Source organism: Bos javanicus, chromosome X (assembly GCF_032452875.1).
Source record: "Bos javanicus breed banteng chromosome X, ARS-OSU_banteng_1.0, whole genome shotgun sequence".
Taxonomy (NCBI): domain Eukaryota; kingdom Metazoa; phylum Chordata; class Mammalia; order Artiodactyla; family Bovidae; genus Bos; species Bos javanicus.
Genome location: NC_083897.1, coordinates 19199938 through 19224649, shown reverse-complemented (window position 1 = coordinate 19224649; position 24712 = coordinate 19199938). Strand labels below are relative to the sequence as shown.

General features: G+C 46.6%; 1 protein-coding gene and 1 pseudogene across 3 annotated transcripts in view; both read left to right on the top strand.

Moving 5' to 3' along the window:
- The first annotated feature begins 7300 nt into the window (after positions 1–7300).
- Positions 7301–8293, top strand: LOC133242325 (small integral membrane protein 10-like protein 2A; annotated as a pseudogene).
- Positions 8294–8542: 249 nt separating this feature from the next.
- LOC133242324 (zinc finger protein 75D-like) overlaps positions 8543–24712 on the top strand; it is a 32439-nt gene continuing 16269 nt past the window's right edge. The window contains exons 1-2 of one of the 3 annotated variants that reach the window (XM_061408422.1): positions 8544–8632; positions 19032–19119. In XM_061408422.1, the coding sequence (XP_061264406.1) occupies positions 19111–19119 (9 nt within the window). In that variant the 5' untranslated portion in view covers positions 8544–8632; positions 19032–19110. Of the gene's footprint in view, positions 8633–19031; positions 19120–24712 lie in introns of those variants that run through there. The other 2 variants (XM_061408417.1, XM_061408421.1) reach the window with 2 other exon arrangements.

Sequence of the window (24712 nt, the reverse complement as noted above, 5' to 3'; positions counted from 1 at the left end):
CAACAGCCAATTCTGTATCTAGCAAATACAACCTTCGGGAATGAAAGTGAAATAAATATATTCTCAGATGAAGGAAATCTAAGAGAGTTGGTTGCCAACAGATCTACCTTTAAAGAATGGCTAAAGGAAATTCATTAACCAGAAAGGAAATTATAACACAACAAGGATGGGTCTTTAGGAAAGAAGAGCGATAAAGTGAGTAAAAGTTAAGGCAAATAGAATACTCCTCATGAATTTTTTAAGATCATGTTTCATCGCTAAAGCAAAAACTGTACCATCATGTGATGTGAGTTCAATGTGCACAGAGGAAATACTTAAGTTATTTCTATTTAAATGTGGGAGGATAGAGGAACCAAAATGGAAGCAAAATTTTTCTACTTGATGAAGTGATTGAAATGATGATACCAGTAAACCGGGATATGTACACATGTATATTGCATTGAAAACTATAAAATAAAACAATGAAATAAACTATATGAAGAGCTATATTCAAAAGCACTATACGTAAATAAAAATGGAATTTCCAAAAAATGCTTAGGTGTCCTACAAGAAAGCAAGAAAAGGAAAACAGAGGAATGAGAAACAGAAAACAAATAATAAAGCAGCAGACTTAAGCTTAAATATGACATAATTACTTTAAATGTAAATGGTGTAGGAATAACAATTAAAAGAAATTAGCAGAGTAGATTTTTTAAAAACACCACCAAATTCTATGCTGTACACAAGAACCTCACTTCAAATTTTCATGGTGTTTTAAAGATTTATTCATTCTAAGCATAGTTTTATGCTTCTTACACACAACAAAGTAAAATTACTTTATTTTATAACATAAACAATGGTGAACTTGAAAGCAACCAAGCCTGGAACTGAGAAGGATCTTTTGTGCCATCTAGTTTAATGGCCTCATCATGGAAAACTTAGTTTAACAATATCCTAGACCAACAATTAATTTCTAGGTGATGCTAGTATACTTAAGATGGCAGTCATCTCACTACCCCTCAAGTCTATCCATTCCCTAGGTTGACCAAGGACGGTTGCAGCCCTCCGGTCTTAATTCCAAACCATGCAATAGTACAGTGGTAATTTCATTTCTCTTGGGCCTGGTAAACTTTCAAGTATTTGAACATGCTGTCATATGTCCTTTCCAAGTCTTTGTTCTCTAAACCAGGTGTCCCCCACCTCCGGGATCTAATGCTTAATGATCTGAGGTGGAGCTGATGTGACAATAATAGGAATAAAGTGCACAATAAATGCAATGCATTTGAATCATCCTGAAACCACCCCCCAACACTGTTCCATGGAAACATTGTCTTCCACAGAATCAGTCCTTGGTGCCAAAAAGGTCTGTTGGCAACCAATTCTCTGCTGCTCTAAACCACAAATGTTTCTTTCATCCATTCATCACAAGACATGGATCCAGCTCTTTTATCACCCACATTGCCTTCCTCTGGAAACACTCCAGAAGAATGCTTTTCTTAAAGTCTTAAAACAAATCTTTAAGTATTTAAAAGCATTGAAAGTATACAGAGTTTAATTTCTGACCACAATGGGATCAAACTAGAAATTAATAACAGAAGGATAGCAAGAAAGTCTTCAAATGTGTTGAAAAAAAACCACACTTCTAATTAATTCTCCATAATTTCTATATGGAAACAATGAGCATGTAAAAATGTAAACTAATATATATATATAATTTATAATTGCTTCAAAGAAAATGAATACCTAAGAACATATTTATTAAACACATACAGGATCGAATGCAGAAAATTATACAAATTTTGGGGAAATTTATTAAACATGTACAGGATCTGAATGCAGAAAATTATACAAATTTTGGTGAAAGAAATCAAGGATCTAAATAAATAAATAAAGAGATATACTCATGGGAAATGCCAAATGAGTCATAAGCTGGAATCAAGATTGCAAGAAGAAATATTGACAACCTCAGATATGCAGATGACACCACCCTAATGGCAGAAAGCAATGAGGAACTAAAGAGCCTCTTGGTGAAGGTCAAAGAGGAGAGTGAAAAAGCTGGCTTAAAACTCAACATTCAAAAAACCAAGATCATGGCATCTGGTCCCGTCACTTCATGGCAAATAGATGGGGAAAAAATTGCAACAGTGACAGATTTTGTTTTCTTGGGTTCCAAAATCACTGCAAACAGTGACTGCAGACACAAAATTAAAAGATACTTGCTCCTTGGAAGAAAAGCTATTGACAAACCTAAACAACATACTAAAAAGCAGAGACATTGCTTTGCCGATAGAGGTCCACATAGTCAACGCTGTGGTTTTTCAGTAGTCATGTACAGATGTGAGAGTTGGACCATAAAAAAGGCTGAGAGCCAAAGAACTGATGCTTTCGAACTATGATTCTGGAGAAGACTCTTGAAAGTCCCTTGGACTGCAAGGATATCAAACAAGTCAATCCTAAAGGAAATCAATCCTGAATACTCATTGGAAGGACTGATGCTGAAGCTGAAGCTCCAATACTTTGGCTACCTGATGCGAAGAGCTGACTTATTTGGAAAAGACCCTGTTACTTGAAAAGATTTAAGGCAGGACGAGAAGGGGATGACAGAGGATCAGATGGTTGGATGGCATCACCGATGCAATGGACTTGAGTTTGAGAAAACTCTGGGAGATGGTGAAGGACAGGGAACCTGGCCTGCTGCAGTTCATGGAGTTGCAAAGAGCTGGACATGACTTAGCGACTGAACAGCAACAATAACAACTGTGTTCATGGACTGAAATATTAAACATATAAATGATGTCCATTCTCACCCAAACTGATCTGTAAGTTTAACACTTGCTAGCAAGCATTTTGTACCCATAGACAAGTTTATCCTAAAATTTGTACAGATGAACACCAGCCCTAGAATAGCTAAATAAATGTTGAAGAAGAAAAATAAAGTGTGAGGAATCACTCTAACCAATAGTAACATATACTCTATAGCTACAGTAATCAAAATAGTGTGATATTGGAGAGAGGATGGATAGACACATAGACCAAAGCAACAGAAGAGAGAACATCAAAATAGACCCACAGAAATATGCTCCACTGGTTTTTGACAAAGATGAAAGAAAAAAAATTCAAGGGAGGAGGGATAGCTTTTTTAAACAAACTGTGCTCTAGCAATTGGGCATTTTTAGTCAAAAATTGAACCTGGATTTAAACCTCCAAACCCTACATAAATATGGACTCAAAATGGACTACAGACTTAAATGTGAAATAAAACTTTAAAAAATTTAAAAGAAAACATAGGAGAATATCTTTGAGACCTAAGGCCTGGTAAAAAGTTCTGACATATAATACCAGAGCCATGATCCATAAATAAATTGGACCTCATCAAATCAAAAATTGTGCTGTGAGAAAGCCCTTGTTAACAGAATGAAAATACAAGCTACAGATTGGGTGGAAAAATATTTGCAAACCATCTATCCAACAAAAGAGTCATATCTAGAATATATTATATAGAACTCACGAAACTTAATAATAAAAACAAGCAGTTCAATTAGAACATGACAAGACATTTAGCTAAGGAGGATATATGGGGTTTCCCAGGTGGCGCTAGTTTTAAAGAACCCACTTGCCAATGCAGGAGACATAAGAGATGCGGGTTTGATCCATGGATTCCCTGGAGGAGGGCATGGCAACCCACTCCAGTATTCTTGCCAGGAGAATCCCATGGACAGAGGAGCCTGGCAGGCTACAGTCCATAGGGTCGTAAAGAGTCAGACACAACTGAAGCGACTTAGCGTGCATGCACAGACAATATACAGATAGAAAATAAGCACATAAACAGATTTTCGCCATTATTAGCCATAAGGGAAATATTGGGTTAGCCAAAAAGTTTCAATTAACTTTTAGGCTAACCCCAATATAAATTAAAACCACAATAAGATATCACAATACACCTATCATAAGGGCTAAAATTTTTAAAAATAGTGATAACATCAAAGGCTGACAAGGATGTAGAGAAACAATATATTCAGAAATTGCTGACCCAGAGTGTAAAATGTTACAGCCACATTGGAAATTTTAACTGAGTCTTATGAAACTAAACAGGCACTTACCATACAGCTTAGAAATTGTACTCTTGGGCATTTATCCCAGATAAAGAGAAAATTTTGTTCACACAATAATCAGTGAACAAATATTCACAGCAGCTTTATCCCTAGTAGTTCCAAACTGGAAGCCCTGGTGTCCTTCTTGGGTAGGAGGGATACAAATTCTGGTGCAACCATGCGAAGGAATACTAACTTAGCAATAAAAGCAGTAAACAAATGGGACCTAATTAACCTTAAAAGCTTCTGCACATCAAAGGAAACTATTAGCAAGGTGAAAAGACAGCCTTCAGAATGGGAGAAAATAATAGCAAATGAAGCAACCGACAAACAACTAATCTCAAAATATACAAGCAACTCCTACAGCCAAAGAACTAAATAGACATTTCTCCAAAAAAGACATACAGATGGCTAACAAACACATGAAAAGATGCTCAACATCACTCATTATCAGAGAAATGCAAATCAAAACCACTATGAGGTACCATTTCACACCAGTCAGAATGGCTGCGATCCAAAAGTCTACAAATAATAAATGCTGGAGAGGGTGTGGAGAAAAGGGAACCCTCTTACACTGTTGGTGGGAATGCAAACTAGTCCAGCCACTATGGAGAACAGTGTGGAGATTCCTTAAAAAACTGGAAATAGAACTGCCTTATGATCCAGCAACCCCACTGCTGGGCATACACACTGAGGAAACCAGAAGGGAAAGAGACACGTGTACCCCAATGTTCATCGCAGCACTGTTTATAATAGCCAAGACGTGGAAGCAACCTAGATGTCCATCAGCAGATGAATGGATAAGAAAGCTGTGGTACATATACACAATGGAGTATTACTCTGCCATTAAAAAGAATACATTTGAATCAGTTCTAATGAGGTGGATGAAACTGGAGCCTATTATACAGAGTGAAGTAAGCCAGAAGGAAAAACATAAATACAGTATACTAACGCATATATATGGAATTTAGAAAGATGGTAACAATAACCCGGTGTACGAGACAGCAAAAGAGACACTGATGTATAGAACAGTGTTATGGACTCTGTGGGAGAGGGAGAGGGTGGGAAGATGTGGGAGAATGGCAATGAAACATGTAAAATATCATGTAGGAAACGAGTTGCCAGTCCAGGTTCGATGCATGATGCTGGATGCTTGGGGCTGGTCCACTGGGACGGCCCAGAGGGATGGTATATACTAATACAATTATGTAAAGTTTAAAAATAAAATAAAATTGGAAGAATAAAAAAATAAATAAATAAATAAAAGTTTATACTTAGTAAAAAAAAAAAAAAATAAAAATAAAAGCAGTGAACTATTGACACTTGACATTTCCAGCAACTTGGATGACTCTCCAAAGAAGAATGAGAAAAAAAAATCCCAGACTGAGTGAAAAAGCCAATCTCCAAAGTAAAAGAAAGAAAAAAAAAAAACCCAATCCCCAAAAGTTACATCCTATAAGATTCCATTTTTACAACATTCTCAAAAAGACTAAATTATAGAAATAGACAGCAGATTAGTGGTTGTGAAGCATTAAGGCAGGTGAACAGGAGAGAAGTGGGTGTGCTCAAAAAAAAGGGCAACATGAGGGATCCTTATAGTTATGAAACTATTCTGTATCTTGACTGTGATGGTGGATGCATGAATGCACATATGTGATAAAACTGCATAGAACAATTCACAAACACACACACACAAACGAAAAAGTAAATTGGGGAAATCTGAACAAGATCGGTAGATTGTGTCAATGTCCTGATTTTGATATTGCACCATACTGCAGTTTTGAAAGATGTGGAAAATTACCCAATGTACATGGGATCTATTTTTTTCTTGCAACTGTATGTAAATCTACAGTTACCTCTAAATAAAAAGTTTCATTAAAAATTCAATTGCAGGGACTTCCCTGGTGGTTCAGTAGCTAAGACCCTGATCTCCCAGCGCAGGGGGACTCAGGTTCTATCCCTGGGTAGGGAATTAGATCCCACATGCCACAACGAAGACGGAAGATCCTGTGTGCCACAACTAAGACCTTGGTGCAGCCAAATAAATAAATTTTAAAAATAATTGCATTCTGTATATGAAAAGTGAACATGTGGAAACCAAAATTAAGCACACAGTACCATTTACAGCCATTCTAAAGGAAATGAAATAGATGAAACTCTAACAAAATATGTATAGGGTTGCTGAGTAAGTACAAAGAGGTGGCTCAAATCAGTTCTTTTGTGGTGTTGGAATATTTTTGTATCTTGATCATAGTGGTGGTTGCATGAATCCTGACATGGGATAAAATTGCTAGAGCGATACAGGCACACATACACACAAATTAATGCAGGTTAGAAAAATGGAGAAACCCGAATTGGGCCTGTAGTCTAGTCAAGAGTAATATACCAGTGTCAGTTTCCTAGTTTTAATATTATACTGCATCTACAGAACATGTCACCATTGGGGTACGTGGGTAAAAGGCACAAGGTCTTTTTTGTGCTATTTGTGCAACTTCCCTGAGTCTATAATTATTTCAAAATAAAATGCTAAAGATAAATGAGATGTGGCCAAGAAGAGGTTTCAGAAATGATTGGAGGGAACAGGCTCTGCACATGAATGAGGCAGGATCCAGTCTAGGAAAAAAAAAAAAGGTTTCTATGTAGCTTAAGTCTATATTCATGTGGCCCCCTCTTTTTCAAATATTTTTGTTGTATTATACAAGTAATAGTTACAGATACACAAATGGATATACATACATATACACGAAAAACAAAAGGTATGTCTTTCTTCCTACTTCCTTAACCAGAGTAAATGATGTTCAATAATGTGACATTTATCTACCCTGATTTTTTTATGCATTCATATTCATGCATGGTTATATTGTTGTGATCCAATAACCTAGTGCCTCTCAAACTCTCTCATCTCCAGGACAACTGCTCAATCAGTGTATATGAATCTGCTGGGTTTCTTAAACATTTATACAGATGTCACAGAGATATTCAGTATGACTGTGAACAGGCATTCTGAGAGGAATTAGTAAGGTATTAACTTAGGCCAGCCCTCCTTGTGAAAACTGGGATGAAATCTTCATGAATCAACTTTTGCAGACGGCTTTTTAAAAGTCCTGACTACAATGAAGCAAGCACATTTCAGTAATTCTGAAAATGTCATGGACTTTGAATTGGATTTGGTTTAGAAAAAGTTAGGTGAAACCACGAAAGGGCTTTAAAACCCAAGAGCAGATAAAAAGCAACGAATGAGGGCAAATGTATAGCTGAGAAGACCTTGCGCAGCTTCCAGGGCAAAGACAGACTAAGAGGAGTGCATAGAAATCACCATGGGATGAAAGGTAAGGACAATGGGGGTAAAGGAGCATTCACGAAATACACATGAACGGGGGAAAAATGAGCATGTAGGTTTGGTGAAATTCCACAGTGCAGAGTTACCAGAAAAAAACATGAATTAAAAGTACAGTGGCTAGCTGGCCAGATTTTCTGCGGAGACAGTGAGGGAAAGGGGATGGTGTAAACGGGTAAAGAGCTCCGGGTGGGCCTTCCTTGCAGAATAGCGCATTCTGCAAAAGGATCCCAGGAGCGCAGCACTTGACAAAAAAAGCTTTCAGGCCCTCCGGCTCTCTTAGGAGTCTGGGAGGAGGCGGGGCTTCTCGGAGGGGCAGGTACCGGGGGTGGGGCTGAGTCGTTGGCCGCAGCTCTGTGGTACCCGACAAGGGGCAGGGCCATGCTAGGGGCGGAGCTGCGCAGGCGGTCGCCAATGTGCGTGCAGGCGAGGGGGCGGAGCTGTCCCTAGGCAGCTCAGGTGGGGCCTTGGCTGTGGCGGAGGAGTCATCGGGAGCCCAGCCCCTGAGGGGAGACTGAAGGCGGGGCGCGGCGGAACAGGGCGGGGTGGGACGCGACTGCTGTTGGCCAGCGGCTCCAGGCCTCGCGTCCACCTGTCCGCCAGCTCGTGCTGCGGTCGGTCCGCGGGGCCCGCGCCGGCCCGGGCCCATGGCGGCGTCGGGGGCTCTGTCTGCGGCGGCGGCAGCAGCGGCCCTGTCGGGCGTGGCAGTGCGGCTGGCGCGTTCAACCGCGATCCGCGGCTCGTACGGTGCCTTCTTCAAGGGGCTCAACGCGCACCTTGATCACCTTCTTCGACCTGGCCTGGCGTCTGCGCATGAACTTCCCCTATTTCTACATCGTGGCCTCGGTGATGCTCAACGTGCGCCTGCAGGTGAGGATCGAGTGAACGCCCGCTACCACCTCCGCCCGGCCGCGACGGCAGGGGCATCAGCATGAAGGATCACTGGGCCGGGGGCCGCCGGGACGCTCCGGGGGACGAGGAAGGAGCGGATCAGGCCTCCGGGCCCTAGACCTCCGCCGAGGACGCAGCCACCGAGCCCCGGCTCTGGCCAGCCACTTCGCGGCCGGTGACGAACTGCACTGAAACTCTTAAAACGGGCCCTTTGAATCGAACTCGAGAAAATTATCTGAGTGCAGCCGACCTGTTGCCTCACTTTGGCCGAAGCGGGGAGCAGAAGGAAGAAATTCTTCAGTAGGAACATGAATGACTGACCCCGACCGAAAAGGTAGGAGGCCAGAGGTTGGCCTTGCGGGCTGGAGGGAGGTGGTGGCCATGACATCTAGATGTCCAGGCTGCCGGGTGGCTTGGGGAGACGAGGAAGGGACCTGAGGAAACCAGCCTGGAAAGCTGCCTGGCCGAGAGCAGGCAAGGCAGGGTGCATGCAGGCCCTCTGGACTCCCTTGTCATATATCCAAGATGGGGATGAGGGGCAGCTGCCTGGGCATCTCCGAGGGTCAGCCCATCACCTCGGCCCACGGCCCCGGTAGTGTCACCTGAACACAGGGGAATAGAGGGAAATGGCCCTGGAGAGGCCCTGAGAAAGCCCTGGAAGAGAGCGGATGCTGGCCCCCTTGTCCTCCACCCCTCGAGAGGCAGCCTGGACGGATGGTTGTGTTCTTGGCCCAAGCCCAGGTCTGTCTCTTTCTCAGCCCTTCACAAGACTTCCTCCTGGCGGGTCTCTGGGACTGCTCTCTGCCTGCTCCTGCTGTCTATCTTGCTCCTCTCCACCCTCCAAAGCTTTGCATCAGGGGACAGGGAAGAGTGGGAAAGACGTGTTCCTCCCAGCCCTGCCCCATCTCAGCCACGCTGCCTCCACCTCCTATCAGTGCCCTCCTGGTGCCACAGAATGCACTGCTCCAGTCCTGGACAGCCTCAAGCAGCCCCTGTGTCCCAAAGGATTTGGGAAAGTGGGGGTCTCCTTGAGTGGAGGGCAGCTGTCAGGCTGGGATGGGAGAGCAGATGGAGAAGAGGCTTGTAGGGTAGGCGACAGTTGGGGAGACAGGGATGTCTTTGGGTGAGGAGGCAACTCTCAAGTCCCAATGTTTTTCTTGTAAAAACTGGTGTTATAGAAGGTGAACTGCCCCTTTTGTGGTCAAAAGAATCAAATCCCTGCCTGGGCACCCCTGCCCCTAGAGTTGCCTGGGGAGCGCCCGAGAGAAGGGACTGACCCCTCGAGGAGAGGCAGGGCCTTCCAGGTGGAGAGCCCAAGGGGAGGGGTGGCCTGGTGATCCAGTACTGGCATGAGGGAGGAAGGATGGTGCTAGAGACACTCTGGTGGAGCTCTGTTCTCCCCACCTGCTGGGCTCTGGGAAGGGAGACATTTGCCCTTGTCACATAGATCAGAAGTGGGGGAGCTGAACCTGCCTCTGGGCCTGAATTCCCCACCTGCCCCCCAGTCTCTGGGAGACCTGGCACAGTGGGATGGGGGAAGGGAGCACAGGCTCCCAAGGGACCTAGAGAGAAAGGCCCGTGGCAGGGAAGGTGGGGTGTATGGCAAGTCACAGGGAAGAACCAGGGGACAGTCTAAGCTGAGATGTTCACAGGAGAGATGAGTCCCAGAACCCCTGGGGAGCAAGGTATTCACACACAGTCAGGCCTCCCCACCCCAACCCAAGCCCCACCCAAGGCTTAACCAGGGGTTCCTTGGTGTTGAGTGGCACAGGCCTGTCAGTTTGGGTAGGAGTGTTGGCTGGCTCCTGGGGCCAAGTGTAATAGGAGGGAAGGGATACAAGTGGGTGGGGTGGAGCTGAGACCCACGCATGACCCCATATCTCTGTCTCCAGGCTGTCCCTCCTGCTAGGATCACACAGGAGCATCTGCTCTGGATGGGCCTGCAGCGGTCCTGGCTGTGCTGCTGACTGGTGCACCAGGAGCGGCACTGAGGGGAGCCGGGAGAGGCCCTGGCCCTCACCCCCATCCCACATCCACATCTGCCCCCTCACTGATTGCTCGCGGTCCTGGTCCTCAGTTCCTCGGACTAAGAACCACAGCAGCCTGGTTGCCCCTGGGACACAGGGGCTGAGCCTCACACCATGTGCCCTTCTCAGCCACCCAGGGCCCGGCTGAGGAGCTCTGCCTGCCTCACCCCGAGGCCTGAGGCTGCACCCAGGCTACTACATGCCCCCCGCAGATTCCCACAGACGGAAGGGCGCTGATGGCTTCCTCCCTTGTGCCAAGTTGCCTGGAAACCCCTGGTCCTGGTGGCCCCTCCTCCACCCCAACTGTGTCCCTCCAGGACCACTTCCGGGAGACTGCCAGCCTTTGGACTGCATCCCTGGAGTTCTGAGAGACTGTGACATGGGCTGCAGGGGAGGAGAGGAGCGGAGGACCAGGGGCCTCCTTGGGGCTGATGCGTAAATGTGCCCTTTTCAAGTTCGGATCTCACCCTCTGGGTGACTGGATCCCCAGCCGCAGCCTCTTCCTGGGCCAGCCTGAGAGGACCTGAGGAGGGCACTAGGGAGGGTCTTTACTTAATATGTGCGTGCCTGTGTGTGAATGTGTGTGTGAGTGTGCATGTTGAGTGCATGTGTGAGTGTGGGGTGTGTGTGGGCATGTATGTGCGAGTATGTATGCACATGCATGAGGGCTTGAGTGTGTGAGTGTGTGAGGGGGTGTGTGGATGAGTGTGTGGGTATGAGTACAGATGCATGAATGCACAGATGTTTGTGTGTGAATGTGCGGATGTGAGTGTGTGTGTGTGTGAATACACGTGTCAGTGTGCATTTGTGAATGGGTGTGTGTCTGTGCACAAGTGTGTGATTGCTTGTGCACACACAAGTGACTATGCGCTGCAGAGGGTGCAGAGCTGTTTAGCTGGTGTGCAGTGCAGGACGGGCTCCCTGTCCTTCCCGGGCTCGTGGCTCTGTTGAAGCTGCCTGGGCCCTGGGAGGCTGCTTCCCAAAGTGGAGAAAGTATGTTGGAGATTCAGGGGCCCCGGGCTCAGAGACCCCTCGTCACCTGCAGAGAATCCCCGCTTCTTGTTGGGCTCTGGCTGGGGCTGTCCGCCCCCAAAGATGTTGGCCGTGGGAGGGGCGGGGACACGTCCTCAGCACGTGCTCCTGCCACTGCTCTTCTTACCGTTTTGATCTCGAGTCGTTCACTGCTTCTGCTCTCCCGTCTCTTCCTCATCTCCCGACTGGGCCCCTGCTGCTCTCTTTGCACTTTATTTGCAGTCTGTTTTTCAGGCAGTGTAGCTTACACACAATCACTGACTTGAATAAGACCACTGCTCCTTTTCTGTGTGTGATGAACTCTGCACCAGTCAGCGCAGTCTGATCAGAGAAATGTTCTTGTTTCCAGTGTTGTCACATCTTGTGTCTGTCTAAGTTAATAAAAAATATTCTTTGAATTGAATAAAATAAAAACTGGAGGCCTCTTGTTTCTGGTGTGGTGCCCCCTTGGAGGAGAGGGGCTAGGGGTGAGCTCACCCTACTCTGGTGGCCAGAAGCTGGGGCAGGGGAGCATCCTGAGGGCTATAAGTGGGTGGGGTCATGGCAGGGATGGTGGCCTGTTCAGAAGATGCTCTGAGACAGGACTTGACTTGGAGCGCTGCTCCCATGATGAGAAGTCAGCAGCACAGGCCTGGCCTAAGATGTAGCGAGTGTCCCAGTTTGTCCCATTCACAAACTATTTGAATAACCAGACAGCTAAGTGTTTTCTTTATTTTAAAGCCTGGTGTGAGAAAGCACTTAATTCAGTTGAACCCCAAGGATGGGCTGGGGTAGGTGAGGTGAAATGGACCGTCTGCAGATCATTTTGTGTCACCCAGAGGCCCCTCTGCAGCAGCAGGTGGCAGGGACCCATCGCTTCCCTGGCAGCCAGGTTGGTGCCCAGGTTTGAAGAAGATCAACGTTGGGGACCAGAGACCAGCTTCCCTTCCCTCCACCTTAGACTCAAGCTGTCCCATCACAGGGCCCGGGGTGGGGACTCCGAGACTGCTGCAGAGGGAGCGGGGGTGGTGGTCAGAGGCTGTGGGAGGGAGGCCTGCAGAGAAGCACAGCACCCACCTCAGAGGGAGGAAGGTAGGGCCCTCTTCTGCGCACAGAAACAGAAACGTCAGGTCGTGGGGTGGCTGAGACCTGTGCTTAAGCAGAGTCCCACGACAGGACCAAGGCTCTGAGCTACTGGCAGATCTTAAGGCCTGGCCCTGACATTCCCTGAGGGTCCTGTCACCCCACTGGAGGGACTCATTCTCTGCTCCCCATCCTCCCTGTCTGCCTCCTGACTCTGCCCACCCTTAGACCAGGATCCAGCTCAGACCCTACCTCCACACCTGCATTCACCTACCCAGGCAGGGAGGAAGAGCACACAGCCTCCCCAGCCCTTATCTGGGCACCCTCGGCGCCCCCAAGAGATGATTGTCTGCTCTCCCTCCTTAGCTTCAGCCTCTGGTCTCAGCCAGACCTCTCCTGCTGTGTCTTTCCTGCCATCTCCTGCTCTGCTCCTTCACTTCCACTACCCTGAGCTAAGGGCTGACTCAGGATCTGGGCCCAGGCACAGCCTGTGGCTTCTGGTCCAGTGTTCTCGCTGCCTCTGGGTCTCCTTCTTGGCACCCATGATTGTCCTGGGCCTGAGGCTGCTTCTGAGCCTGCACCCTGCACCCCGTCCAGCTCTCAGCTCCCTGCACCCACTTGCCCAGCCCCTCCAGGGAGGCCCATTCCAGCCCTTCTGCTGCCCCCCACACCCAACCAGGCAGGAGGAAGACGCCCAGACAGTGCCTACCCATGAAAGCCAGCATGGTGGGGCTTCCCCTCTGGCCAGAGCGCCTCCTGGGGCCTATGACCGACTTTCCCAACCTCCACAAACAGTAGGCCTCCATGGGCCACAGCTCCCCACCAAGGCACTGGGTATCCCCCCCCCCAACCCTGTGCACTCAGAGACAATCTCACTCCCCACTGCCCCACTGACAGTGGCAGAAGCTCCTGATTATCTTGAGGCTGTGTTCCACCGCAGCACTGGGAACCAGGCTGAACCTGGGAGCCTCTGCCTCTTCTGCAGAGCAGTCCCCAAGGCTACCTCAGGCCAGCTTCTCCCTTGCCTGGTCACCAAGCCCTTCTCGAGGCTTCCCTCAGTGGCTGCCATGACAGCCCTCCCTCTCTGTGGCCACCACAGGGTCCATCTGCAGCAGCCGCCACTGCTCATCCACCCACAACACCCCTTACCCAGAAATCCGAGGTCTCCTCAGGAATCCCTCCTTCCCCTGTCTCCCACACCCCAATTTATGCCACACATCCCCTGTAGCTCATTAACATTCACCCTGATAATGGGGTCACAGTGGCACCCAGAGGGCCTCAGGGAAGGCGATTCTTCAGAGACCCTCAGCCGCTCATTTGGCAAGACATATTTCCTGGGCTCCTCTCCATGCCCGACCCCAAAGTAGGCCCTGAGCACCGAACCCATGGACCAGACAGAGGAGCCCACACAGACCATGTGAGAGCATAATAGGTGCAGGGCTCATGGGAGGGTTCAGTCAGGAGGAATGCGACCCCTCGTGTACCCAGGAAGTAATCTGGGGTGTCGTTGCTACGGCCAGCTCCAGGTCCAAGGTTAACTCAGAGCAGCCTGGCCACCCGGAGCAGCAGAGCCATAGGTGACTTTCCCAGTTCCCAGAGACTGGCAGCCAAAGATTGCATTTTTACATGGTGTAGATTAAAAAGAAATGTCAGGACACATGTGGCAGGAATTCCAATGAATGCCCCAGACACAACTGGAAGGTAATTCCATCGATGTTCTCGAGGCAATTGTTCTGGAAAGTCTTATCGAAAGTTGTTTCCAGGTGAATACCACGGCAGATCGGAGCACTTTTTAAAGCATTTTTTATTCAGATGTTGTGCACATCCTTAACCCAGACCCCGTGGAGTGTTCTCCATCCTGCTTTTCCTACCTCTCTCTACAACAGGGTTTTGCACTCAGGAGTACAGAGGGCAGAGCCCCAGTCCAGGAATGAAAGGCCGGGTGGGTTCCAGCTCCACAGATCACCAGCTCTGGGCATGTGGGCATGGCACCGTGCCTCCCTGCACCCGTTTCCTGGCCTACAGGCACAGTAGTGCAGGCCCCAGGGAAGCAACTTCTCAGTTCTCTTTGATGTTTTGAGACCAGTAGACTATTTTCTCTATGTTTCTGTTTTCTCATTTTCTATGACTTCATGATGATGGCAAATCTCCATGTACATGCCACCTGCAAAATACTGCAGTTTGACTTTGCCTTGCCGGGCGCCCTTTCTGCAAGGTCAAATTTAACAGAAAGCCAGTCTCTGTCACCCTGGGAATCCCAGTTATATGGCTAAAGCAGAGGCTCTACAACCTCATCTTGGCACCATTCCTCCCACTCCCTTTCTGTGCCCCAAGACCTCTCTTCTCATCCCCTTAGCATCTATGTCTTTTTTTTAGAAATGTCTGTTTAGCTTTTCTGCCCATTTTTTTCATTTTCTTATATTGAGTTTCCTGATTTGTTTGTATATTTTGGAAATTAAACCCTTGATAAATTAGGAGTATGGTATTAACGTATACACACTGCTGCTGCTGCTAAGTCACTTCAGTCGTGTCCGACTCTGTGCGACCCCATAGATGGCAGCCCACCAGGCCCTGCCGTCCCTGGGATTCTCTAGGCAAGAACACTGGAGTGGGTTGCCATTTCCTTCTCCAATGCATGACAGTGAAAAGTGAAAGCGAAGTCGCTCAGTCGTGTCCAACTCTTCGTGACCCCATGGACTGCAGCCTACTAGGCTCCTCTGTCCATGGGATTTTCCAGGCAAGAGTACTGGAGTGGGGTTCCATCGCCTTCTCCAGTATACACACTACTATATATAAAATAAACAAGGACTTACTGTAAAGCATAGGGAACGATATTCACTATTTTCTAATAACTCAGAAAAGTTTTAAGAAGAATATACATATATAAAACCGAATCACTTTGCTGTGCTCCTAAAACTAACACAATATTGTATATCAGCTGTACTACAATTTAAAAAACAAAGCTGACTGTATATGCATGACTGCTTCTGTCAATGAAGTTCTTGGTCACCCAATACCCACAGGGTTTTCTGATATAGTTCAAGGGATCCACCAGCTCTGGCCAGCCTTGGACTGGAGCATGGAGCCTTCACCAAGTTTTGGCAGAATTTGCTTTCTGTAATGAACAAACCATGAGGACGAGATATACAGGTTTTCAAGTTCTAGGAGGTGCAAGATCTTGAGCAAATAAGAATCTATGAACTGACTATGTGCTTCAGATTTCTATGCACACCACAAGATTTGCAAATACATCTGGGATGCAGGGTACCCCCTTAAGTCACCAGGGACTTTTCAGAACACCAGCAGTACTGGAAATTGTCATTACCTCTTATACACCAGGCACGTGGTGCTTGGAGCAGACTTGGGAGGGGAAACTAGCTGGGTTCGAACCCAGACTCTTGACTGGAGTCACTTTGGCCAGGTCCTTCAGACTCTCTGGGCTTCCCTGGTGGCTGAGTGGTAAAGAATCTGCTTGAAACCCACTTGAGAGGTGGGTTCGATCCCTGGGTCAGGAAAATCCCCTGGAGAAGGGAATGGCTACCCACTCCAGCATTCTTGCCTGGAGAATTTCAAGGACAGAGGAGCCTGGCGGGCTATGTTCCATGGGGGTCATAAAGGGTAAGACAGGACTGAGCGACTGAGCACATTCAGATTCTCTGTCGTTCACTTCATCTGCGAGATGGTGAGTAATTCCATGGTTCTCTGAGGAACATGTGAACCAGTACACATCAATCACTGAACAGTGAGCACGGTGACTGACTCGTGGAAGTGGTCTGTACACAAGACCCCATCTTTGTTATGATCACCTCGATTCAGAGCTGGTCAGAAGAGCTGCTCAGTCTCAGGACATCAAAAGACAAGCTGCTCTTGCTGAAGCTGGGGAGGGGCTGGTGACTAGAGTCCTGCCTCTGGCCTCCACACCAGCAGAGAGCGCCCTTGAGCCACTTCTGTAGTGGACGCTTGCCTGCTAGTCAAAGTGTGGTCCAGGGACCAGCAGCATCAGTATCACCTGGGAACTTGTCACTCTGAGGCCTCCACCACAGGCCTATTGAATTAGGACTTACACTTTCATAATAACTGGTGATTCCCGTGCACATTAGAGTTTGAAAAGCACTACTCCCTGATATCTTGAGAGTCGAAAGGTTGACATAAGTAAACTGTAGTTTAAATGAACTAAAAAAGGACTTACAGTGATGTACCCAAAACCACAAAACTAATGGGTGGGAGAGCCATGATTAGCATCCAGGTCTCCTGACTTTCAGCTCAGGCTTTTCTGCACGATTCTGATCAGTTGTACCCTGTGGCAGATTCCCCTCTGGTCCCAGGGGACAAGTTCATGTCTTGTTTCTGCAACCAAGCCCCTGTCATATGTCCTTGCATCTAAATCCATGACTTGTGAGACTTCCTTGGTTATCCAGCAGTTAAGATTTCACCTTCCAGTGCTCCCTTGATGGTTCAGTGGTTGAGAATTATCCTGCCAGTTCACTGCACAAGGCTTCCATCTCTGGTCCAGGAAGATCCCACTTGCCACAGAGCAACGAAGCCAGGTAGCCACAACCGTTGAAGCCTTCTGGCCCTAGAGCCTGTGCTTCGAAACAAGAGAAGCCACGGCAATGAAAAGCCCACGTACTGAAACCAAGAGTAGCCCTGGCTCGCTGTAGCCAGAGAAAAGACCCAGCACAGCCAAAATAAATAACTTAGGAACCGCAATGGCACCCCACACCAGTACTCTTGCCTGGAAAATCCCATGGACGGAGGAGCCTGGTAGGCTGCAGTCCATGGGGTCGCTAAGAGTCGGACACGACTGAGCGACTTCACTTTCACTTTTCACTGTCATGCATTGGAGGAGGAAATGGCAACCCACTCCAGTGTTCTTGCCTAGAGAATCCCAGGGACGGCTGGGCCTGGTGGGCTGCCATCTATGGGGTCGCACAGAGTCGGACACAACTGAAGCGACTTAGCAGCAGCAGCAGCAGCAGCAGGAATCCATTACATTCTTCTGATTTCTGAGTGGAGCATCGCCATCTGCTTGTTGATCCCCCGAACTACATCAGAAAGCCCTAAAGGTGTTGTGTTGCCAAGGCCTTCAGCGACAGGGACAGTCATCCGTGCACAGCCAGTTTTGATAAGGGCAAGATAAGAAAGAGAAGAGAGGCCTTGGGACACACGAAGGGAGTGGGAGTAATATATGTCAACGTGAGTGTGCAGAGCCTCCTATAACTCGAAAACCCAGTGGAGCTGCGCCATCTACTGGTGGATTCTTTGAATTATATCAGAAAACCTGGGGGTGTTGTGTTGGCAATTCACATCACATCAATTAGTGGACACTGAGCACAGTGGCTGACACGCAGAAGCGGTCTATCCATGAGGACCCGTCTTCGTTAGTGATCAGCTTGATTCTGAGCTGGTCAGAAGAGCTGCTTAGTCTCAGGACGTCAAAACGGAGCACCGCGTCAGGGTCAAGGGCATAAACTCTCTATTTAGACACAGCAGCTCTACCACTTAACCAGGGCAGGCCACTCGGCCTTTCTGAGCCGCAGCTTCGTGACTGGTCAAATTGGCGTGGGTAGCACCCACCTGGCGACTGTCATGGGTCCAGTGTGGCCACGAGTATGGGTAAGGGCCTGGCTCATCCTGGGACGGGTTCGGTGGGTGGCAGCTTCTGTGTCAACCCGGCTGCGGGGGCGCCTCCACTGTGCACCATCCGGAAACAACTCACTCCTTCCGCCTCATCTGTAGTTCCTTCACCCAGTTCTCATCTGCTTGCCCTCAGCTGCACAGAGTGGGTAGCCGAGATCCAAAGGAAGAAAAAAGAACACAGGAAATGGAAGGGATTCTATTCATCAACCTTCCCTGGATTTGGGAAAGACAAAGCCACCCTGCGACTTTCAGGGTGTACTACAGCTGAAACCCCCTCACAGCCTCCCCCTGCTGTCTCTTTGGTGTACCTGAAGCTTTGGCCTCCCGCAGCCACAGGAGCAAGCCAGTTGGTACTACTGCCTCTCCTTCTGCGTTCGGGGAGGGGGGCCGCTGGGAGGGCAACTGAAGGCTGAGAGCTCCACTAGATTCCTGCCCTCCCTCGGTTCTGCCCTCTGCCTCCACCAATCCCTATCTATGCTTTTCCATCATCTGTGTGCTCCATGGAGCATACGGATTTGCTCAGCCTTTTATGCCACAGAGGACTTAAACCTGCAAAGTCAACCACATTGTTTTCCTCTGGAAGATTTATGGAACTGCAGACTATTATTTTTCACCTGGGGCTTCTGAGGTCCCCAGTTAAAATACATCTGTTCTGGCATCACTTTCCCTCAAGAATACTTTCTGCTTTCTAATTCGTGTTGGTATTTTACCCTGACCATTATAGTTCCCACTGTAGTTCTGATTGGCATTCTAGCTTGTAGATCAGTCTCTGGTGAGTATATCTTAATTTTTGACTCTTGCAAAAATGAGTTCATTACCCTGCAATATCAAGAACCAACCCTTAGTGGTAACCAAGCAGATTCTCATCAGAGATCTAGCTGCTTTTGGCACACTCAAGTGTTCATAGTCAAACTGTTCCAAATTGAATTTGTCTTTTCTAAAAACCCAAAATACCCTTCTTTTCTTTTTCAGTTCCCTATCTTGTGTGGTGTCAGCACCATCCACTCCAAAATCAGGAGTCGTCTCTTTACTGGCTGTGTCCTTCTCCCTCATGTATCCAGTAAGTAAGACTCCACTTCCTGTTGTTTCTTGAATCCATCCCCCATTAGCCTTGCTTTGGTTTAGATACAACTTATGTTGCTGTTGACTCTCTACAAGATTCCTGTCACTGTCTACCCATTCCCAGGTTTTCAGCCCCACCCCAACCAATGCCAAGTTCACCCTCCTTCTCCTAGATAATGTGGTTCATAAATATAGCCATCCCATTCTTCTCTCAATATCTTTCAACAAATCCCAAAGTTTAGGATGAAACTGCATCTCCAGAGCACCTCTGACCCCATCTCACTGAGGCACATTGTGCACTGTGAGGTTTGTTTTCTTGCTCTCCAGAGACTAATGAGCTAAAAGAGCACTTCATGTGCACCAGGGCCTGAACTTGTAGCTTCTCACCAAACAGATTGCATTTCACAAACTTCATGACAATGATCAAAACACATGGAAGTTGAAAAATAATACAGAGATACTGCATGTTCTCATCATCTATGAGCAATAAGTATCAACCCATACACAATCAGAATCGATCTCTGCCCCCTTCTCTTTCCTGCTGCTGCTGCTAAGTCACTTTAGTCCTGTCCGACTCTGTGTGACCCCACAGACGGCAGCCCACCAGGCTCCCCGTCCCTGGGATTCTCCAGGCAAGAACACTGGAGTGGGTTGCCATTTCCTTCTCCAATGCAGGAAAGTGAAAAGTGAAAGTGAAGTCGCTCAGTTGTGCCCGACCCTCAGCGACCCCATGGACTGCAGCCCACCAGGCTCCCCTGACCCTGGGATTTTCCAGGCAAGAACACTGGAGTGGGGTTCCATTGCCTTCTCTGTCTCTTTCCTACCACCATGCAATTAATTCAAAATCAACCCTATATGAGTATGTGCAGGAAATTGCTTTCAAAGGTGAACTGGAAGGCCTTATGAATAACACTAAATAAGCAATTTTTGGATCTGTTGTATTCCTCCATTTTATTGGCTTGTAAGATAATTGAGACATCCCCGATGCAGGAATAATGTTTTCAGTTTCTAGGTCCATGAACAATACACAGCCTTATAGGAAAAGAAACTTTTGCAGGTGACTCCAGCCAATGCAAGTGAGTGTACTAGGCCATGTGGTGTGCTGTGTGATGGTGCTGTAGGGCATATCAGGTGGCTGTAAGAAGCCTATGTCAAGCCAATAGATGAGAGTCTTCCTGGCACATACTAGAGGAACCGCATGCTCTCTTCATCTTTTCCTTGCCTCCCTGATACTAGATGACTAAATGCCCCACTGTGAGATACCAGATCTCTCAAACTGCCCTGCGTAACTGGTGATTTCTGAGGCTTAACAATTCATTAAGGAAAGAAAGAGAGTAGGTAAATAAATAGATCCCTATGAGAAATTATCCTTTGGGCCACAACACAAAGGCCACACATACATATTTGAGGACTATAAGAATGTTTAAGGAAATCTCCTGACCCTGCTAAGGTAAGGCAGAATTAGAGTGATTGGTATGCTCCTATGCATGGTCACAGAAGAAGTCAGGAGGTTCTGACACCAAAATCAAAGGAACAAAAGCAAAAAATAAGCAAGCAGGGCTATATTAAACTAAAAGGCCTCTGCCCAGCAAAGGAAACCATCAATGAAATGAAAAGGCAACTATTAAATGGGTCAAAACACTTGCATGTCATGTATCTGATAAGGGGCTAATATCCAAAAAAAATATGGGAACTTCCCTGGTGGCTCAGATGGTAAAGAATCTGCCTGCAACTCAGGAGACCCAGGTTTTACCCCTGGGTAGGGAAGATCACCTGAAGGAAGAAATAGAATATGTAAAAACCTCATACAACTCAAGAGCAGAAAAGTGAATAGTGCCATTAAAACTGGGCAGAGGATCCGAATAGAAATTTTCCCAAAGACATACAGATGACCAGTGTTACTCACTCACTTGTGTCTGACTCTTTGCAGGCTCCATGGACTGTAGCTGGCCAGGCTTCTCTGTCCATGGACTTCTCCAGGCAAGAATACTGGAGTGGGTTGCTATTCCCTTCTCCAGTGAATCTTCCCAACCTAAGGATCAAACCCAGGTCTCTCACATCGCAGGCAGATTCTTTACTTCTGAGCTACCAGGGAAGCCCAGATGGCCAACAGGTACATTAAAAGATGCTCTCACCACTATTATTCAACATAGTTTTGGAAGTGCTAGCTACAGCAATCAGAGAAGAAAAAGAAATAAAAGGAATCCAGACTGGAAAAGAAGTAAAGCTCTCACTGTGTGCAGATGACATGATACTATACATAGAAAACCCTAAAGATACTATCCGAAAATTACTAGAGACAATCCGTGAATTTAGCAATGTTGCAGGATACAAAATCAATACACAGAAATCACTTGCATCCCTATACACTAACAATGAAAAAGCAGGAAAAGAAATTAAGGAATCAATCCTATTGACCATTGCAACAAAAAGAATAAAATATATAGGAATAAACCTACCCAAGGAGACAAAAGAACTGTATCCTGTATACAGAAAATTATAAGACACTGATGAAAGAAATCAAAGATTAAAAAAACAGGTGGAGAGATAGTCCATGTTCCTGGGTAGGAAGAATCAATATTGTGAAAATGACTATACTACCAGAAGCAATATACAGATTCAATGTGATCCCTATCGAATTACCAATGGCATTTTTCACAGAACTAGAACTAAAACTTCACAATTCATTTGGAAACACAAAAGACCCCGAGTAGCCAAAGCAATCTTGAGAAAGAAGAATGGAGCTGGAGGAATCACCCTTCCTGACTTCAGATAATACTACAAAGCTACAGTCATCAAGACAGCATGGTACTGGCACAAAAACAGAAATATAGACCAATGGAAAAAGATCCAGAAATAAATTCATGCGTCTATCCATACTTTATTTTTGACAAAGCAGGTAAGAATATACAATGGGGCAAAGATAGCCTCTTCAATAAGTGGTGCTGGGAAAACTGGACAGCTACATGTACAGAATGAAATTAGAACACTTCCTAACACCACACACAAAGATAAACTCAAAAAGGATTAAAGACATACATGTAAGACCAGAAACTATAAAACTCTTAGAGGAAAACACAGGCAGAACACTTGATGACATAAATCAAAGCAAGATCCTCTATGATCCATCACCTAGAGTAATAGAAATAAAAACAAGAGTAAACAAATGGGACCTAATTAAACTTAAAAGCTTTGGCACAGCAAAGGAAACTATAAACAAGGTGAAAAGACAACCCTCAGAATGGGAGAAAATAATAGCAAATGAAACAACTGACAGAGGATTAATTTGCAAAATATATAAGCAGCTCATACAACTCAATACCAGAAAAACAAACAACCCAATCAAAAAGTGGGGAGAAGACCTAAACAGACATTTCTCCAAAGACATACAGATGGCTAACAAGTACATGAGAAGATGCTCAAAATCACTTAGTATTAGAGAAATGCAAGTCAAAACTACAATGAGATATCACCTCACACTAGTCAGAATGGCCCTCATCAAAAAGTCTACAAACAATAAACGTGGAGAAAAAGGAACCCTCCTGTGCTGTTGGTGGGAATGTAAATTGATACAGCCACTATGGAAGATGGTATGGAGATTACTTAAAAGACCAGGAATAAAACCACCGTATGACCCAGCAATCCCACTCAGAGGCATATACCCTGAGGAAACCAAAATTGAAAAAGACAGGCCCGGGCCCGCCCCTCTTCCCCTCCCCAGGCGCCGAGGCCCGGCCTCCCCTCCCCGCCCCCGGCCCTGCCCCCAGCCCGGGAGCCACCGCTTCCCTGGCGGGCGGGCAGGGGGACGTGGGGACCGCCGGGCGCGGCCGTGCGGCGTAGCGGGATGCGGGTGGGTGGCGAGTGTGCCCAGGGGCGCGCGCGAGTGCCCGCCTGCCTGGAGACCGAGGTGCGGGCGTGGAGGGCGGCTGAGGCTCTGGTGTGTGTGTGTGTGTTTGGGGTTTATCACCGTGCTGGAGCGCCTAGAAGTGCGGCCACGTGGATTTAGGTATTCGCGTCCACCTCAGAGCCTGCTCCCTCTGAAGTCTTCTGTATTCTTCTAACAACCCTAGAAATTCCTCAACCCGGAGCTGTGTACTCAACAGGCAGACGGCTCAGCCTGTGTATGTTGTCTAAGTATCTGGAATGTACACCTGGTTCCTCTCCACTGGCATCCACAATTTAAGAAAGTAAATAGATGCTTTCAAGGAGGAACATGGGCACACCAGGATCCGGAGCTACTGTAGACATTTCCGTCTATTTTGGGGTTCTGTTTGATATGAGAAACTGTGATTGCTCAGATGTCTTCCTTGGAAAGACCCTTCATTAAAAGAAAGACTCCAGCACCAGATGTCTGCTATTAAATTTCAACTAATCAGTCCTAACTCGACTCTGCCACTGACTCTTTTCATGGGTGAAAATTAGTATCTAATTTTTGGTAGCTCACTGAGCAGTTTTTGGCAAAGTAACCACTCAAGCCATGCTTCCATTTGCCTGCTATTGTCCTGGTGGAATGTTTCTCCAGTCTCACTGATGTGTTCATTAATGTCAATGTTTACGTTCAATGGTGGTGATTGGAGAAGACAGGGAACAAGAACCAGGAAGAAGAAGAGGCACTGACAGTGATGGCCCCGCTCATAGAAGCAGTAGAATAATGCTGCAGTTTACTAGCTGGGGTTAGTAATGTCCTCATTTTCCCTCTCACTCTGAATCTTTGCCCTGGATAAGGGGGAGTTGAATTTAGCTTTAAGAAGGGATTAGTAAGAAGAGAATGTGAATGTTGGTTTGACAGGTGGGGTGGGGGAGGCCACTAAAGCCCAGGGGCCAACAGCCACGCTAGCACTTGCTTTTCCTCCATGTTCAAAACCCAGCACTAGTAGGTTTCCATTCTAAAAAAATTTATAACAAAAAGTAAGCCATTTGAGTGTGAATGTTACTAACAACGTGGTGGTGAGGATATTTGGCTTAGAATTTTATCTTTTTTTAAAAGCTGAGGCTGTGTTTAAAATTTCATTGGTGATTTCCCTTTATTTACACATTAGAATTATTGAGAATTTTTAATAAAACTACAAACGACAGAAAGCTAACCTGAAAAAAAAAAAAGAAAAAGACACATGTACTCCACTGTTCATTGCAGCACTATTTACAATAGCTAGAACATGGAAGCAACCTAGATGTCCATTGACAGATGAATGGATAAAGAAGTTGTGGTACATATACACAATGGAATATTACTCAGCCATAAAAGGAATGCATTTGAGTCCGTTCTAATGAGGTGGATGAAACTAGAACCTATCAGAGTGAAGTAAATAGAAAGAGAAAAATAAAGGTCGTACACTAATGCATATATCAAGAAGGTCAAGGTCAAGAAGCAACAGTTAGAACTGTACATGGAACAATAGACTGGATCCAAAGCAGGAAAGGAGCATGTCAAGGCTGTATATCGTCACCCTGCTTATTTAACTTCTATGCAGAGCACATCATGAGAAATGCCAGGCTGGATGAAGCACAAGCTAGAGTCAAGATTGCCGGGAGAAATCTCAATAACCTCAGATATGCAGATGACACCACCTTTATGGCGGAGAGCGAGGAAG